Source organism: Thunnus thynnus, chromosome 21 (assembly GCF_963924715.1).
Source record: "Thunnus thynnus chromosome 21, fThuThy2.1, whole genome shotgun sequence".
NCBI lineage: Eukaryota > Metazoa > Chordata > Actinopteri > Scombriformes > Scombridae > Thunnus > Thunnus thynnus.
In genome coordinates this window covers 885,567-902,457 of record NC_089537.1, presented here as the reverse complement: position 1 = coordinate 902,457, position 16,891 = coordinate 885,567, and the positions used below count along the sequence as shown (strand labels likewise).

The window sequence follows — 16,891 nt, the reverse complement described above, 5'->3', positions numbered from 1 at the left end:
TTGTCAGTTATTTCAGTGTACAATTAATAAGAATATTAACATAATTCAATATGTTTCATATTTAAACTTCTTAATAAATCTACAGCTGTTTGGGGCCTTAGACTGTTAGTAAAGTACAAAAACAATGAGGTGGCTACAAGAAACAAATAAAATTAAAGGCCAAATTATAAACAGTAACTAAATCAACTAACTTTTATATAAATAAATAAATAAACATAATAATGCTGTTGTCTGTGCCTGAAAAAGTAAGCCGAGATAATCTCGGTTAAAAACATTATTATTATTATTATTATTATTATTATTATTATTATTATTATTATTTTTAATATTATTATTATTACATGTAGCACCACTGGGGGCAGAGTTGAGCTGGGGTTTTTTTCACTGGTTGAAGTATTTACGGTGCAGCTGACATCACGTGAACGCAGCACACACACACACACACACACACACACACACACGCACACACTCCTCCGGTTACCGGGTCCGTGTCAGATGTGTTTCTATTTTTTCCCTCCGACCCGGAACTGCTCTGAGCGCGAGAGGACGATCTCTCCCCGCATCTCACGCACCAAACTCCGCCTCGCGCCCTCCGGTCTGGACCGATCCGGTCACAACAACCGACCACCGACCGCTGTGCGGGCCGGACCGCAACAACATGTCCCTGCAGCTCCCTCCGTGCGTGATAGACTGCGGGACCGGGTGAGCGCGCACACACACGCACACACACACACACACACACACACACACGCATGCATGCACGGATGGATGCACACACTGTAAAGAGTGTGACGTCATGTGTAATAAACAACGCGCGCGCGTGTGTGTGTGTGAGTGTGTGTGAGTGTGTGTGTGAACATCATGTATGTCGCGTGCAGGCCTGCGTGTTTTGGTTGCTATTAAAGGAACAGTTCACCCAAAATAAATCTGCAGGTCGAGCAGAGACGATTAATCGATTGACAGACAATTAATCAGAATCTGTTCTCATTTTATTGAATCAGAATCTGTTCTGATTAATTAGATAAGAATCTGTTCTGATTAATTAATGACTGAATGACTGAAACGATGAATTAATCGATTCATCGTTTCAGTCATTTTTTAATCAATAACAGTTTCTTCAAAGTCTTTTCGGCCTCTTGTTTTATATTGTAAATTGAATATTTTTCGGGTTTTGATCTGAAGACGTCACCTTGAGGCCACTGTGATGCACATTTTACTACTTAATAACATTTTATTGATCAAAGATGAATCAATTAACTGAAAAAAAGAACAATCAGTAGGTGAATTGATGATGAAATAAATCAGCCCACATGGACTTTAAGATGAGATGATATAAACATTTATTGATCTCCGGAGAGAAATCCAGGTGTCACAGCAGCGAAAGGTTCAGGTAGGAACCAAACATAAAAATAAAATAAAACACTTGAGCTGCTCAATATCTGCACTGCTTCCCTGAATGAGTGGATGAGTGAACATATGTGCAGTCTATCAATAAATAGTCTATCAATAGATATACGAATATGAATGAATATATGAGTCCATGTGCACACTAAACTAGGACACTCACATACTGTTGCAGCAGTGAAACGTTTGTCAGACAAGAACAACATTAAATTAAAGAACTTCATCTGATGTTCCAAACTCTACGAATAAAATCTGTTTTTATAATCATCTCAGCAGTGTTTACTAAACAATAATCATTACTGACAAAAATCGTTCAGATTTTCAGACTTCAGCTGTTTTCTGTTGGTAGGTAACTTCACTGCAGCTGATTTAAATCTCAAGATAATTACTACTTTATGTTAATTATTATTATTATTATATCTGTAGTACATTTATGAAAGTCTCCCTTTAAAGTGAGACGTCTGTCTCAACAGGACAAACCTGATTAAATAAAAAGGTTTTATATGTAATAGCATCGGTGGAAAGTAACTGGGCGCAGGGGGGTGCCAGTATGGTAATAACAATGAAAATTAATAGTATATAAATGTGTTGTTCCTCAGTCGGGACACTTTAAACAGTGTGTATATGTGTACATCTTTGTGATTTTTAGACCTTTAGAGTGAGAACATTTCTGTCCGGTCCTTCTGTGTTTACAGTTTAGGTTGAGTTTAGGGTAAAGGTTGGGGGTAAACATTTATTACTAAGTAAACTCAAGTATTTAAGTACAGTTTAGAGGTACTTGTACTTTACTTGAGTATTTCCATGTAATGCTACTTTATATTTCCACTCCACTACATTTCAGAGGGAAATATTGTACTTTCTACTCCACTACATTTATTTGTCAGCTTTAGTTACTTTTCAGATGAAGATTTGACACAATGGATAATATAACAAGCTTTTAAAATACAACACATTGTTAAAGATGAAACCAGTGGTTTCCAACCTATTTGGCTTTTGACGTCTTACAAAAAGCAGTGTGTAGTCGGAGTCACATTTCACATGTCTATGAGTTGTTAACAGCTCCACCAAATAGTGATTTTTCCCTCTAAACTTCTCACATGCTTTCATTTCAATAAATGTTCAAATGATCCAATATTTCAGCAAAAATCAAAGATTAGAGAAAAAGTCCAAAAACTGAAAACAGATTTGTGTACAGCAGTAAAGGATCTGAATACTTCTGTGTAATTCAGGCACAGAAACATGTTCAATATAAAAACTGATTATATTAGAGACACAGACTGCAGCTGCTGCGTTCATATGTTCAGTTGAAGCAGTCATTTCTGTTCTTGCTAACGGTTGTTTCTCTGTATATGTGAGATCTGGTCGACATCAGAGTTTCCTGTGTTTGATGGACAGTATCAGACAGATGGAGGATGTCAGCAGCAGCAGATCTGTGGTCAGTCTGTGCTCTATTCTGGTCGGAGTGTCTGAATGTGGGACAGCTGGAGGAAGTGGAACAGGAGCTGCATGCTGCGTTGACTGTCAGGCAGGAAAAAACAGACAGTCAGTGACTTTAAATGCTCTCAGTGTGCAGAAGAAAATCACAAAGTTACAATTAACAGTAAAGATTTAGAGGGAGATGGAGGTGAAATGATTTTTAAACATGCAGGTCATGAACAATCACATGCAAATTAAACTGATGATGTGCTCACAGCTGCTGATATGAAAACAATACTTTAAAAGAATACTTTCACTTAGTTATGTTTTTTATTCTTCACTGTGATGAAACAGAGTAATGATAATAATATCAAAATTAAAGCTGCAAGCAGCGTTGGTCGGGACCTCTCACTCTGGTCCGTCAGGATCAGATCATTTTGCTTTTTAAAAATGAGGGATATTTCTTACAAGTCTGGTGTGCTTTTATTTTGAAAGTTTGATTGAAATGTGTACTGTCAGGTGTGTAGAGACAGTAAGTAAATGCAGCTAGACACAGAAAAATACTCATATATTTGAATGGAGAGAATGAACGAACCCACACCTATTTGAACATTTACTGTTTCCACATAGTTTTAGATACAAACTTCATTTGAACTTTAAATGAGTCACAAGACTTTGACCTACAAATCTTGAATTTACATGTGTTTTCTATCTTTTACTGTTTTTGAGATATTAGAGTGTGAGTTTTAAAGTCTTTTTTGCGCCTCCTGTGATTTTATGAGTGTGTATTGCGGAATGTTTCACAGCACTGAGGGAGTGACATCACCAGGAGCAGTTGGAGAGGAGGATTTTAGAGTACGCTTTTTGTGAAATATCTTCATAAATCCCATGACTTTGGCCAAATCTTACATTGAAAATCATATTTTTGTAGGAAATTTTGTTGCGAATCCATTGATACAGGTTTGAAAGTGGTCAGACTTACAGTTGAGACATCAGAAGCCTCTGTTTGACACAAAGTCCGTGCCCATAGATTGCCTCCCCATTGCTTTACATTGTAAGGGTGATGTGGCACTGCAACTTTCAGGGCTTATAAAATCCAAACCGTTCGAGTTATTACAAAGTTTTCAACGACTTTTTTCAGCATAGTGTCATAAGTCATGTATTAAAGTTTGAAGCTGATACCATTAACGCCCTCGGAGGAGATAGTGTTTGTTCAGAGTCCAAAATTGAGGCAAAGTCTTATTTTGAAAGTGAGATTGCAGACTTCCTGTTGGATTTAGGTCAGGGGTGTCAGTATATGATTTGTAGGTCTTGATGAGACGAATAATTGAGTTTTGATTTGATCTCTCTACAACATTCCTACGGGCTGTGGCGGCCATTTTAGTTAGGTAGGTGGCGCTAGTGAGCACATTTAGGCACTTTAGGGGTTGATTTTTACATTTTATCAAATTTTTCACCAGACGTGATGTACGTGCCAAATTTGGTGAGTTTTTGAGCATGTTTAAGGGGTCAAATTTAGGGTTTAAGTGGCATAATAATAAATAAAGACAGGAAGAAATAAACAAACACACGAAAAACAATAGGGTCCTCGCCCTTAGGGCTCGGTGGCTTTTGGGCTTGGTCCCTAATAATAAACTTTATTTATAGAGCACCTCTCTGCAACCAGGGTTTACAAAGTTCTTTACAGAGAATAGAAACACAGTTAAAAATGACAATAAAACAAAAAGTTTAAGAGGACATGAGTCTGTAAAAATGTGCTTTAAGAAGCATTTTAAAAGACAAGACAGACTCAGCCAACCTGATCTCTGCAGAGAGGCTGATCCAAAGTCTAATCTATGATTGTCATCTGTCTCAACATATACTTATATGCACAAACTTATTTGATTGGATGTCTACAAGCCAATCACAGTGTTCCACATCATCTGAAGTGGACCGCAGTAGAGCCACACCCTTTTTCAGCAAGCATGGCCGACTGTGAGGCAACACATTTTATTATTATTAATCTTAAACTGTGTTTAAAGTAAACATGAGATGTTTTATTACTTATACAAGTCAGATTATCATATGAAAGATTTATTGCTTTTACTCAGGATTTTTTTTCTTAAATCCATCCATTAGATCTGAATGTTTGTTAAAATAATACAAAATATATATTTAGTGTGTTAAATATATAGATAGATAAAACTCATGTTTCTTGTCTCTTAAGACTATTTATTGTCATTTTTACTATTCAGGTGGTTTCTCGTGTACAGATTCTCCGTTTATGGGAATAGAAAGAAAACTTCTTTTTTTTATTGCTAATGACTTATGAGTGAATTTAGAGTATAAATCCACCATTGCAATATTATTTTGTGTTAGGAACATAATTGAGTTGTGAACAGAGCAGACTTTGGAGAGACAACACTAGATACAAGGTTAATACACACAGGAAGGAAATAAGGCTTATATGTACATGACTTAGCATCACAGCCATTTAAATATCACATGTGTCAAGACACAAAAACATGTATATAAAAGGTCATATGATAGAAAGTCTTGTGCAAATAACAAAAAACACCTGTTTCATATAAGCAGTAGTAAGAGGGGAGCTGCTATTGGTTAACAGTCATTAAAATATATGTATTATATCCAATATAGAATTCATATAAATGTTAATAGACATTGTTTCATACTTATCATTTCACTTCTAGCTGGAAATGTTGGAAGCTGACATCAGATACCTGAGATTAATAATGTAGTTGTTTCTTTGATTGGGTTGTTTCTCCAGCTTTGTTGTTGTGCGACTGTTTGTGTTTTAACAGCATTTAATGTTTGACGACTTTGGCTTCTTGTGTTCAATAAAAAAAGGGTTTTGGTAGAAAACTCTTATTTTAATTTCACAGTTATTGGAAGAAAGACAGTATAAAGTATTAGAGTAAGCTTTTATCTGTACTGAAATTGAATTGAAAACCCATCTTGAGTCTTCCTCAGATCCAGTTTGTGGTTCCAAAGACTAAAACATTAACTTCTTCCTCATCGTTTCCTGACAGAGTGTTTATCTTTCTGACTGCAGGTACACAAAGATCGGCTATGCTGGAAACACAGAGCCACAGTTCATCATGCCCTCCTGTAAGCATCACACACCTGCACCTCTGGACCACTGTGACCTTTGACCTAACACTCCTGTCCATGCAGACATGAGTAATATCTCAGGATATGAAAATGTGCTGAAAAGAGTGAAAACATCTAGTCATATATATTTATATTAATGTTTTAGAGTTAGTTTAGTTTGTGTGTATGTACCTGTTCTGAATCTGATCCCGACCAGGCATCGCCATCAAGGAGTCGGCCAGCGTGGGAGAACAGGCTCAGAGGAGGCTCGTACGAGGAGTCGACGACCTGGACTTCTACATCGGAGACGAAGCTGTAGACAAACCCAACTATGCAACCAAGGTAGGATGATGAACTATCAGCTTTTAAACTGATTTACAGTTCCTCCAACACAACCTCCTCTCTGTTTCCTTCCTTCCTTCCTCCTGCTGTCTGTGTGTGTGTGTGTTAGTGGCCCATCCGTCATGGGATGGTAGAGGACTGGGATCTGATGGAGAAGTTCATGGAGCAGGTCATCTTCAAATACCTTCGAGCTGAGCCTGAAGACCACAGCTTCCTCATGGTAGGACTCCGTGTTCACTTCTAGATGTGCTTGAACATGTATATAAGTCTATAAGTATGTTAATATTTTCCATGTATGTGGACAAATGTCATCCTACATGTTTTAAAGTGTGTTTGTGGTCAGTTTAAACCAGAGTTAGGTTAGTTTCAGTTCACTGCTAACAGAGCCGGAAGCACTGAACTATGTTTGATGTCAAGACACACCTAATATTTTAGGTTGTAGGAGTACTGGAAGAGGTTCCAGAGATCCTTAATGATGTTCTAAGGGTCCTCGAGGAGAGTGTAGATGTTCATTCACAGGTTGCACCCCTCCTGGATATTGTTGTGGATATTTTGAGCGATGGTCAGCACCTTAGTGGAGAAAAGCACACACGAGCCTTTGATGTCTTAGAGCTGAAAATGTTTATTGAAGCACTTGGCCAAGTGGAGAACCGAAAACAGTAAACACCAGAGTGTTCTGCTCCGATGCTGTCTCTTTCCGTTCTGTCCCCTGAAGGTCTGAGCCCTAATCTTTATCAGCCTACAATATGAAAAATTTGTCTGATTGGTTCACTAGTTTCTAAACAAGGAACTACATTTTACCCGTGACAGTTTAGGTCACGTTGCATGGAGCTTCAGGTCATTGTCAACACATTCTGACTACACATCCACCCATCTGTGTTGTCTAGGAGCGTCCTCTCTGACCTTGGTAACCATGGCAATGCTGATATACCCTCTATCAGAGAGGCTCCTGCTTTCCCTAAAACATCACAGAGGGTTCTGGAGTCTCAAGGAGAGGAGACAATGTCTCTTTCCTGCACAAGATTTACAGTGTGATCTCAAGGCCCAGGCTTGACCCACTGTAACCCAATTTGTAACCCATAAAGATGGAAAATCCCATAACAGACCCCTCCTGGATATGGTTCCTTTAAGAGGTTCCGGATGTTCTTGATGAGAGTGTAGAAGTCCATTCAGAGGTCTCAGTCCCATTTCGGGAGGTTGTAGAGGTTCTTTAGGAATCCCTGAGTGAACTGTTAATATGGTATTTTGATGTTGCTGTCGTCACCTGCTGTTAATGTAAAACCTGCCAGCTGACAGCCGCGTGTGGATGTTTGCAGACGGAGCCTCCTCTCAACACTCCGGAGAACAGAGAGTACCTGGCTGAGATCATGTTTGAGACCTTCAACATACCTGGACTCTACATTGCAGTGCAGGTGAGACGCACAGACAGACTCTTCATATACAGGTGTACTGTGTGGTGTTATGAAGTAAAACGTCTCTCTGTCTCCGTCAGGCGGTGTTGGCGTTGGCGGCGTCCTGGACATCTCGGCAGGTCGGACAGAGAACTCTGACCGGCATCGTGATCGACAGTGGAGACGGAGTCACACACGCCATCCCTGTGGTGAGACACAGACACACACACATTTCATTTAACATACCTGTCTTTGTTTGGAGACTTGCGGCTCACTGATTGGTCGGTGTGGCTGTCTGTCACAGGCTGAGGGCTACGTGATTGGCAGCTGTATAAAGCACATCCCCATTGCAGGGCGGGACATCACCTTCTTCATCCAGCAGCTGCTCAGAGACCGAGAGGTGGGGATTCCTCCAGAGCAGTCGCTGGAGACTGCCAAGGCTGTCAAGGTACCACCTTCCTCCATCATCTCCTCCTCCCACTCTTCTTCTCTTACTCTTTGTCCTTTGTTCCTACTCATTTTCCCTCCTTCTACTCCTCCTCCTTTACAACTTGACTATTTATTTAATTTTATTTATATTTATATTTGTTGTATTTGTGTGTGGGTGTGTAGGAGCGGTACTGCTACATCTGTCCAGACATCGTGAAGGAGTTCACAAAGTACGACTCTGACCCAGGGAAATGGATCAAACAGTACCGTGGAGTCAACGCCGTCAGTAAGAACGCCTTTCACATCGACGTCGGCTACGAGCGCTTCCTTGGCCCCGAGATCTTCTTCCACCCTGAGGTGAGTCAGCTGTTATGATGCAGCTTCACCTCGTTATAACGCTGAGTATTTAAAAAATAAATGTGAAATTAACTTGATGTTAAAAACAAAGTAATTTAAAGTTTAATTAAAGTCAAATAGCTTCAGTAAAAAATAAAAAAGAAACTTGTCCTGAAGTTAAAAACTAATTCAAAGGTCAAGATTATTTTGGAGGGAAAGTTTTGGTGGAAGGACATCAGATAAGTGATAAAAGTGGAGGTTAATGTGTGTACATGTTGTATTAATGTGTGTTTTTCAGTTTGCTAACCCAGACTTCATGCAGCCCATCTCTGATGTTGTTGATGAGGTCATCCAGAGCTGTCCAATCGACGTCAGGAGGCCGCTCTACAAGGTAACTCACCCTGATACGACTGTATGATTCACCTTAAGCTCTGCTAGCGACCCCTACAGGCTGCAGAGTTTATTACAGCCACAATGTGAACTAACAACATCCTCTCTGAGTCTCACCAGAGAAAAAATATCCAAAGCTTGTCCTGAAGGTAGCGCTAGAGGCATGGATAGAATACAAGGGCCTGAAATTTCTGGTTCACCTGCTAAATGCCACAAAACAACCACAGAGAGAAGAGAACTACAAAGAGATGGAAAACTAGAGAGATGCAATTTTCTTGGCCAATTACAATTTTCTTTCTTTATAAGAACTGAATAATATTATATTATATTTTATATTTTCTTTCTTTCTCAGAACTATAATTGACAGCATGCACAAACTTTTCTTTAATGGAAACTTGAAATTCAATCATATGTTTATATAAAACATTAACTTTTTAAATAACAAAACAAAAAACAAAATAAAAGGTGCACCAGGTTGAAGGACCCTCTTCAGTCTTCTTCACTCACGTTGAACTTCCACATTGACGACATGTTGTGTATGTGGCTGTATCATGGACGTATGGGCTGTACTGCCACCGTGTGTGCGACGTGAACTATTGTGTGGTACATGTGTGTAAATTTGACTGTCAAATAATCATATATGATACCGGTCAGCCGGTCACTATCCAACTTTGATTGGTGGCCGATTGATTGGTGCGTCTCTACTCAACAACCACAAATATCAGAACAACTACGATCAGAATGTTTCAGTGAGAATGTTTGTGAGAACTGTATGTTAGATGTTTTTTAAGTGTAAACTGTGTGCATCTTTGTGTGTGTGTGTCAGAACATCGTGCTCTCTGGAGGATCCACCATGTTCAGAGACTTTGGACGGCGGCTGCAGAGAGACCTGAAGAGAGTCGTGGACGCTCGACTGAAACTGAGTGAAGAGCTCAGTGGAGGACGGATAAAGGTCAGACAGACAGACAGACAGGCAGACAGAGAGACAGACAGTCAGACAGACAGACAGACAGTTGATGGATTTCTGTATTTGTATTTTACTGCAGCCAAAGCCGATGGAGGTTCAGGTTGTTACACATCACATGCAGCGATACGCCGTCTGGTTTGGAGGCTCCATGCTGGCGTCCACGGTAACCACACACTTACACACACACACACACACACACACACACACACACACACAAACACATTTGTACTTCTATACTTGTGAGGACCCTCAGTGATATGCCTTCACCTGATTCTAACCTTGAGCCTAAAATAAAGTCTTAACCCTCAAGCAGCCCTTTGAAGAAGTGACTCTAATCAGTCCCCTCATAGTTAGACTTAAAAGTGCACACGTACACCCCACATACACAAACTATACCATTTGCTTTAATAACATTGTTTGTGTTTGTTTGTTTGTTTGTTGTTGATGTGTGGCTGTGTTTCCAGCCGGAGTTTTTACAGGTGTGTCACTCTAAGAAGGACTACGATGAGATCGGCCCCAGCATCTGTCGACACAACCCCGTGTTTGGCATCATGTCCTGATGGCAGCCGCGACAGGGCTAGCCTGTTAGCCTACTATGTTGTTAGCCCATTAGGTTGTTAGCCTGTTGGCCTTTCAGCCTGCTACCCACTAGATAGCCAGCCAGCCAGCTAGCCTGTTAGCCTGTGGGCTCTGCAGCTCGCTGGCCTGTTTACCTGCTATCTGCTAGCCTCCAGCCACTTTGCCAATAGTTAGTCTCTTGCCCCACTCAGTTTTCAGCCCAATAGACTGTTAGCCAGCTAGCTCAGCGCCATCAAGAACAAGAAGACCCGCAGGAACTGAGGCACAAACACGAGTTAGAAAATGGTGAAAGAAAAGCGTGCTATCATTATATTTTAAACTAATAAATCTACTCAACAGATAACTATTTTTTATCCAAAAATGTCTAAAGGCTCAGAGGATTTCTCTAGCTGACAGTCTGCTAGCTGCTAGCCTGTTAGCATCCCCCTCAATGATGATTGCTTTACTGAGTTACTTTAGAGAAACGTACAGGCCGAGTTTACAAAGTTTTCTTTTGTCATAGTGACCTTTACAGCAAACGAGGAAGAACTGAAACCAGAATTGTTTAATTGGTTTAACAGATTCTGTTCTGAACACAATTACCAAGAGAAACCAAACAAAATTGACACCGTAGGAAGAGGCTGAAAGAACTTTTAACAATTTGGAAAATAATATTTGATGATGGTGGAAATGTTTTTAAAAATTGGTAAAAAGTGTGAATAACTTCACCCGCACACACAAAAATGAGATGAAATACTTTTACTGCAGTTGTTAACACAAAGCTAAGAACAGAAGTCTGTTCACTTTTTCTGTGTTTGAGTTCTGCTGTAAAATATGAGCCGACTGTTTCAGTGATCATCTCTTTCATCACTGCCGTGTTTTTTCTACGTCTTCACCACATCCTCTGCATGTGTCGGAGCATATTTATAGGACACCTGCTGTCAGTCAACATGTTAGCTTGCTAGCTGTCGTCATGATTGGATGCTTCTCATCTCTTTTCTAAAGACACTCGGCTGCTCAATGTGTCTCCAGGATTTCATAGTGACATATTCAGAAGAATCTAACAGATGAAGATTAACACCACAAACATTGCCTTTTTAAATGACTACTTTTCCTGTGACACTGAACAAGAATAATAACAGAATAATAACAATAATTTAAGTTGAACTGAAATTAAAATGTATTTTTGCTAAGAAATCCCAAAAAAGGAGAATTGCAAGTTTTTTATTGATCTGCAGTGATAGTGCCCTTCTTCTCCAGCAGGTGTTGAACCAGAACAACAACCAAGTTACATCTAGTGGAAATTAGGGCTCACATTAGCAAGCTAAAATAATTAGCTTCCACTTTCCAGGTAGAACACAAACTTAACAGCACATTGGGTCCTCCCCAGTGTTGAATGTTGTAAAGGAACAGACTATTATTTGAATTAACAGCAGTGATTGAAGTTTCGGTTGGCAGCACTACAAGCTGTAAACTGTTGCCTGTTTCACCGTTGTGTTTGTGTCCAGCTGACAACTTTAAGTCCAATACTCACTCAAGTTTTAGCTGTTTTGAGAAAAATAATCCTCTTTAGTTGCTAAACCAAAACTCAACCTGCTGCAAAACTAAACCTAGCAGCTAATAGAGACTAAAAAGCTCTGCAGAGCTGCAGAGTTTTTACATTACACTACAGTACATTATAAAAAATAAGTCTAGCTATTAGAGATATAATAATTTGTTTTTAAAGATGATTAGAGCGGCTTTAGATCAATAATGTTACATAATCAACGTTATGTGGATGTGCTGAAACTGGGAAAAAAGGAAAGTCTTGTATCAGTGTTCATAGGATTTATAGCTATGACGTTACACAGAAGTTGTCAGTGTGTAATGTGTTGAGAATTATCAGTGACGCTGCAGCTCCTCTTCGCTTTATGGAGCTTTATAGTGAGTTTCAGCTCATTGTTAATCTGTCTGGCTGCAACTTTACTGTTCTGGTTCACTCTAAGCGCTCTCATAGCGTCGTTTTCAAGGAAAAAGCTGTAAAAAAAAAGCCACTGTACACTACCTGCTCAGCAGCTGGTGAACATAGTGGAGCATTTAGCAGCTAAAGAGACAGATATTTCCCTCAGGAGTTGGTAGAGAGCAAAAACAGCTAAAAGAGAGTGAATATTGGACACAGAAAGTGAAGAGAATTCAAATTTCAGTTGAATGAGCAGCACAAACAATGTTGACAGTGTGATTTTCAGAAAGTCACAGTGTGACAAAAGACAAAAACACAATGTTGTAGCTTTCTTTTCATACTCTGAATCTACATTAAAGGGAAAATAAACAGGTTTTTTGTGATTTTGATGGTGCAGAGCAAGCTGGCAGTGAGAGTTGCAGCTAGTTTAGTGTTTTGTTGTTTTCATTTATTTCTTTTTGTTGTCTGTCTTCTCACAAACAGCCTTCTGTGTTCCTTCACATGCAGCTCAGTCATAAAGAGACATTTAACTGCAGACATATAGATATAGATATTGTTCTTCATAGTTTAATGAGTACAGATTTAGGTTATTCTTATATTTGAACACCCAGAAATGACTGATGTGACCCTTAATCACAAACTGTGTAGTTACTCTGTATGTGTGTTCTTGAACATGTTGATGTTTTACAGGCTGTATCATAAACTACTGCACTCAGATCGTATATATTTATAAAGATAAATAGTTTATCAGAACAAAGAGGAGAACAACACATATATTATTAAGTTAAATATATATATATATTTATGGTATATACTGTATGCTGAGAGGGATCAAACTGATCCAGGAAGGGGCCAAAACCACAAGTAGCACCGTCAGCAGAAGTATGGTGCGTTCAGGGACAATCATGTGAAACTAATTTTCATGTAGAAACACAAAGGTCCTTCTTATTTTAGGTCAAAGTCGAGTCTTCCACATGTATTTTCAAACATATAAAAGGCAAAAAACAAGGACACTGGGAAACTAGAAAAGAGGAAGACCAAGACACTTTTTATTTGCAAAAATGTAATATAGTTTACAAAAAAAACAAGAATGATGTGTTACACAAACAAAAACCAAAAACTAACAACAAACGAGGACATAAAGGAACAACAACATGAAAGGTACAGCACAGTAAGAAATGTAACTATATAAAAAATAATAGAGAAAAGAGAGGACTGAGTGAAAATTATGAAGTAAATAATTACACAAAGTAGAACTGAGTTAATTCAGAGTATTGAGTCAGCAGCTTTGCTTCATTCTGAAAGGAAACGCAGCAAACTGGGTGAAGAATTTGTGTTTTTTGGGATATAAAATTTAGGCATCAAGATGTGAAAATTGACAATATATTGAAAGGAATTATTCTCGTGTCAGAAGAATACAGTAACATCAAGTCAGAAGTCAAATCAAAGGTAAAAAGCTCATTAATGAAGCTGAAAATATGAGTAGCGAGCTAATGCCAAAAGTTTTTTTTGGTGTTTACAAAGAGTACAAAGATCTGCAATGTCTACATATTTTGCAGTAAACTTGAATAAATATGATGCAGAAATTTAAAATGGACTTATGAAATGTTCTTACTTGACGTATCTCAGTCTGTATCGCCTGGAGTTAATCTGCATCTGTGCACATCTTTCTCTTGGTTTTGTTTGCATTTAAATCTCCACGTTGTTTCAAAATAAACAAATGTGTTGGGAGGTGAACTTGTGGTTTGGAGTCTCTGGGTTGCTCTCCGCTCTGCTGAGTGTACAAAACACATGACAGATCTTTAGTTTTGTGATGTCCACAAAGCTGCAGTGAATCATATTTTTGTCAAAAACAAGCGAGTTGAACTTGAACATGGAGCAGAGTGAGATTCAATGAATGTTAATGATCTGTGGTTTGGTACTGAGCTGCTGTCAATAAACACTGATCACCTTCAACACTGACTGTGGTCTCTGCTTTCGTAGTTCAGGTAATTAGAGATTCCATTTGGGAAAAACAGGTGCACACACTTTCACTTTTAGATGTCTATCCACTCTTACAGCTATCATAACTCACTGAACTGTCAATCAATTTTTCAGTGGTTTGGGTTCACAAAATGCCAGGCATTTATTTGAATACAGACTAGTTAGTTGACCAAAAATAGTTGATAATAATTAAAAGGTGAGCTTTCTGGTTGTAATTATTACAACTTCACATGTCCTGTTTTTAATATTCATACTTTAATACTCTACTGACATTTCTCACATCATTTACAAAAATGTATAAAAATGTAAAATGATGACTGAGTTAGGTGTTTGGGCTCTTGTTGGTTCCTATGTGTGCATGTGGCGTATCCAGGTTTGGTGTCAATATAGAGGCTATAGATATATAGAAGAGTTTGGAATGTTGCTGTGCAGTGTTGCCTTAATTTGTGAAAGCTGCTCACAAGCCAATGTGAGAGGCTGAAGTGATGGTTAGTTGCATTTATGGTCAATGCCATCCTGAGTCTCAATGTTCACCAACATCAAATATATCTTCCAAAGTGACAGCTGAGGCCCGTCCCACAGACTGGATGAGGTATCCATGTGTATACTGTATATCTATTGTCAGCATCTAACAGATGGCTGACCATGGCTAACCAGCCATGAGCAGCTGTTGTCCACATGCAAGTCTGCTTATTATAAGCAACTTTGGGCTTGTTTTTCTGTAAAGTCGCTTACAAATATTGGTAGTGTCATACCACACACACTATTACCATACTATTACTATACTGAGCAACAAAGATGCTCAGCTTTGTCCACCACCATTGTGGCGATCAGAGGCACGTGTTGACTGGTGGTCACCATTTAATCACAGCCTCTGTTCAAATCTCATGGTCAACTCATTGACTGGAACTCCTGTGATTGTGTGTATAGATACTGTGATAACAGCTTGGTGCTCAAATTCAAACCTTCACTTTTCATCCTGAGTCCCAACAGTTCACAGGTTGTTTTTTTGGGGGGGGCTTGTTTCCAAAGTGTAGTTGCTTATTTGGGCTTGCTCCCTATATGTCTAATGTTAAATTAAGTTTGACTGAGCTCCATGTAAGTTGTCAAATATTGCTGCCTTCTGTCAGAATCACGCATGTACTAACTGACATTAAAATTCTTAACTGTGCCCTGGTCACACAGTGAGGTGGTGTGGCTTATTGACATGTTTTTAATAGTTCATGGACAACAACGGAGATCTACAGTACAGAGGAATAAGATATATCAGGCTTTGGATACATACACAATACTTTTAGTAGATCAGTTTGTTTACTAACAATACTTGTTAGTAGTTGTTGGTTTGGATCCAAACATGCGCTTTGTTAATAAGAAGAAAAATAGAGAACATCCAAAAATATCACTTAAAATGTCTAGATAACATTCATCATCTACATAATTTAATTGCTTTTTCTTTTTTTTTGTTTTTTTTAAGAACTTCTGACTGTCTTTGCTGCTGAAAGGATACCCTGTTCTGAGGAAAGTGATGGAGGTTGGAGTCGGTGTGGGATGCACGTGTTGATACTGATATATCACCTCTGGGTGGAGTTTCAAGTGAGCCATGTGCTCACATAATTTCAATATTCTTACCTTGTAAGGGTGACACCTTAATCCATCCTGTAGAGATAAAGGTAAAAGTTATCTGCAGGTCAACTCATCTGATCACAGCCCTCCTCTCACTTGGAAACAAAGCTACTCTCTGATCTGAGTGGTTATTGCTTTCTGTCTGGCTGTCCAAAACTGAAGTTAAGTGTTTAATAAGTGTAAATCTGACACTTAAACACAGATTGAGAAAATAGTTTATATTTAGCAGAAAATGGCAGATTTCTAACTTTTTAATTACCACTAGCTCACATGAATCAACCGAAAATGCGTCCAACCTACTACTGACCTCAGAGTCTCCAGAGCACACAGTGGATTTCCCAGTAGAGCAAACAGTTGTTTCACTGGTGAACAGTCCAGGTTAAAACTCAGGTCCAGCTCTTTCAAATTGCATTGTGTGGAACAGAAAGCTGAATTCAGATAACCAAAGCCTTCATTATTCAGATCACTGCTTGTCAACCTGCAGAAAGAGAAGGAGTTTAAGAAACCAGTGCTAATGTTTTAGCTCCATCCCAATGTAAAAATGTGTCTGTACCTCAGAGTTCCCAAATGACAATGTGGATTCTTCAGACATGATAATAGATGCCCAGTCCCCAAATTCTTCATGTCATTGTAACCCAGGTCCAGCTCCCTCAGATGGGAGGGGTTGAACTCAAGTGCTGTTTTCAGAAAAGCACAGCTGTTGTCTGTCAATCCACAGTATCTGAGCCTGCAGGAGGACACACAGTTAAATTAACAGGGTACATTACTTATTGTAAGTCATTACTCCATAAACTCTCTTTTTTTTTCAATGTTATATATTTTGGTGGCTGACTGACAGGGTTTTTAGTCACAATAATTTAAAAAACTGTTTTCAGTACAGCTTGTTGTTTTCAGCACAATCTGTCGAAGTAGATGTGGCTAACTTTGTTAGAAAACAGCTGCCTACTTCCACATCCAGCAGGCTCAGAACAACATGATCATCCCATTGGAGTGGCGTTTGAATGTAAGTTCAATATTCACTCT

At 38.9% G+C, this 16,891-nt stretch overlaps 2 protein-coding genes across 6 annotated transcripts in view; one reads left to right on the top strand and one right to left on the bottom strand.

Moving 5' to 3' along the window:
* The window catches only part of LOC137173324 (NLR family CARD domain-containing protein 3-like), a 121,352-nt gene that overhangs the window by 85,849 nt on the left and 18,612 nt on the right, over nucleotides 1-16,891 (bottom strand). The window contains exons 18-20 of one of the 4 annotated variants that reach the window (XM_067578106.1): nucleotides 16,422-16,595; nucleotides 16,176-16,346; nucleotides 14,119-15,901 (exon numbers count right to left, since the gene is read on the bottom strand). The exons of the other annotated variants lie outside the window; for them this stretch is intronic. Of the exons in view, the coding sequence (XP_067434207.1) occupies nucleotides 15,892-15,901; nucleotides 16,176-16,346; nucleotides 16,422-16,595 (355 nt within the window). The 3' untranslated portion in view covers nucleotides 14,119-15,891. Of the gene's footprint in view, nucleotides 1-14,118; nucleotides 15,902-16,175; nucleotides 16,347-16,421; nucleotides 16,596-16,891 lie in introns of those variants that run through there. 4 annotated transcript variants of the gene reach the window in all.
* actr3b (actin related protein 3B) lies at nucleotides 514-14,218 on the top strand. Of its 2 annotated transcripts, XM_067578150.1 has the most exons (13): nucleotides 514-702; nucleotides 2,800-2,946; nucleotides 5,873-5,928; nucleotides 6,128-6,252; nucleotides 6,362-6,472; nucleotides 7,569-7,664; nucleotides 7,745-7,852; nucleotides 7,948-8,091; nucleotides 8,256-8,429; nucleotides 8,707-8,799; nucleotides 9,625-9,750; nucleotides 9,845-9,928; nucleotides 10,230-14,218. In XM_067578150.1, the coding sequence occupies exons 1-13, from the start codon at nucleotides 659-661 to the stop codon at nucleotides 10,323-10,325; spliced, it is 1,404 nt and encodes a 467-aa protein (XP_067434251.1). In that variant the 5' UTR covers nucleotides 514-658; the 3' UTR covers nucleotides 10,326-14,218. The 2 variants fall into 2 exon arrangements, with proteins under 2 accessions (XP_067434251.1, XP_067434252.1); XM_067578151.1 differs by lacking the exon at nucleotides 2,800-2,946.

Excerpts from the sequence above, each read along its gene's own strand:
- actr3b (XM_067578150.1), top strand. The coding sequence starts at position 659 with ATGTCCCTGCAGCTCCCTCCGTGCGTGATAGACTGCGGGACCGG. Across the intron at positions 5,929-6,127 it reads ACAGTTCATCATGCCCTCCT|GCATCGCCATCAAGGAGTCG; the intron begins GTAAGCATCACA and ends GATCCCGACCAG. Across the intron at positions 8,092-8,255 it reads AGACTGCCAAGGCTGTCAAG|GAGCGGTACTGCTACATCTG; the intron begins GTACCACCTTCC and ends GTGGGTGTGTAG.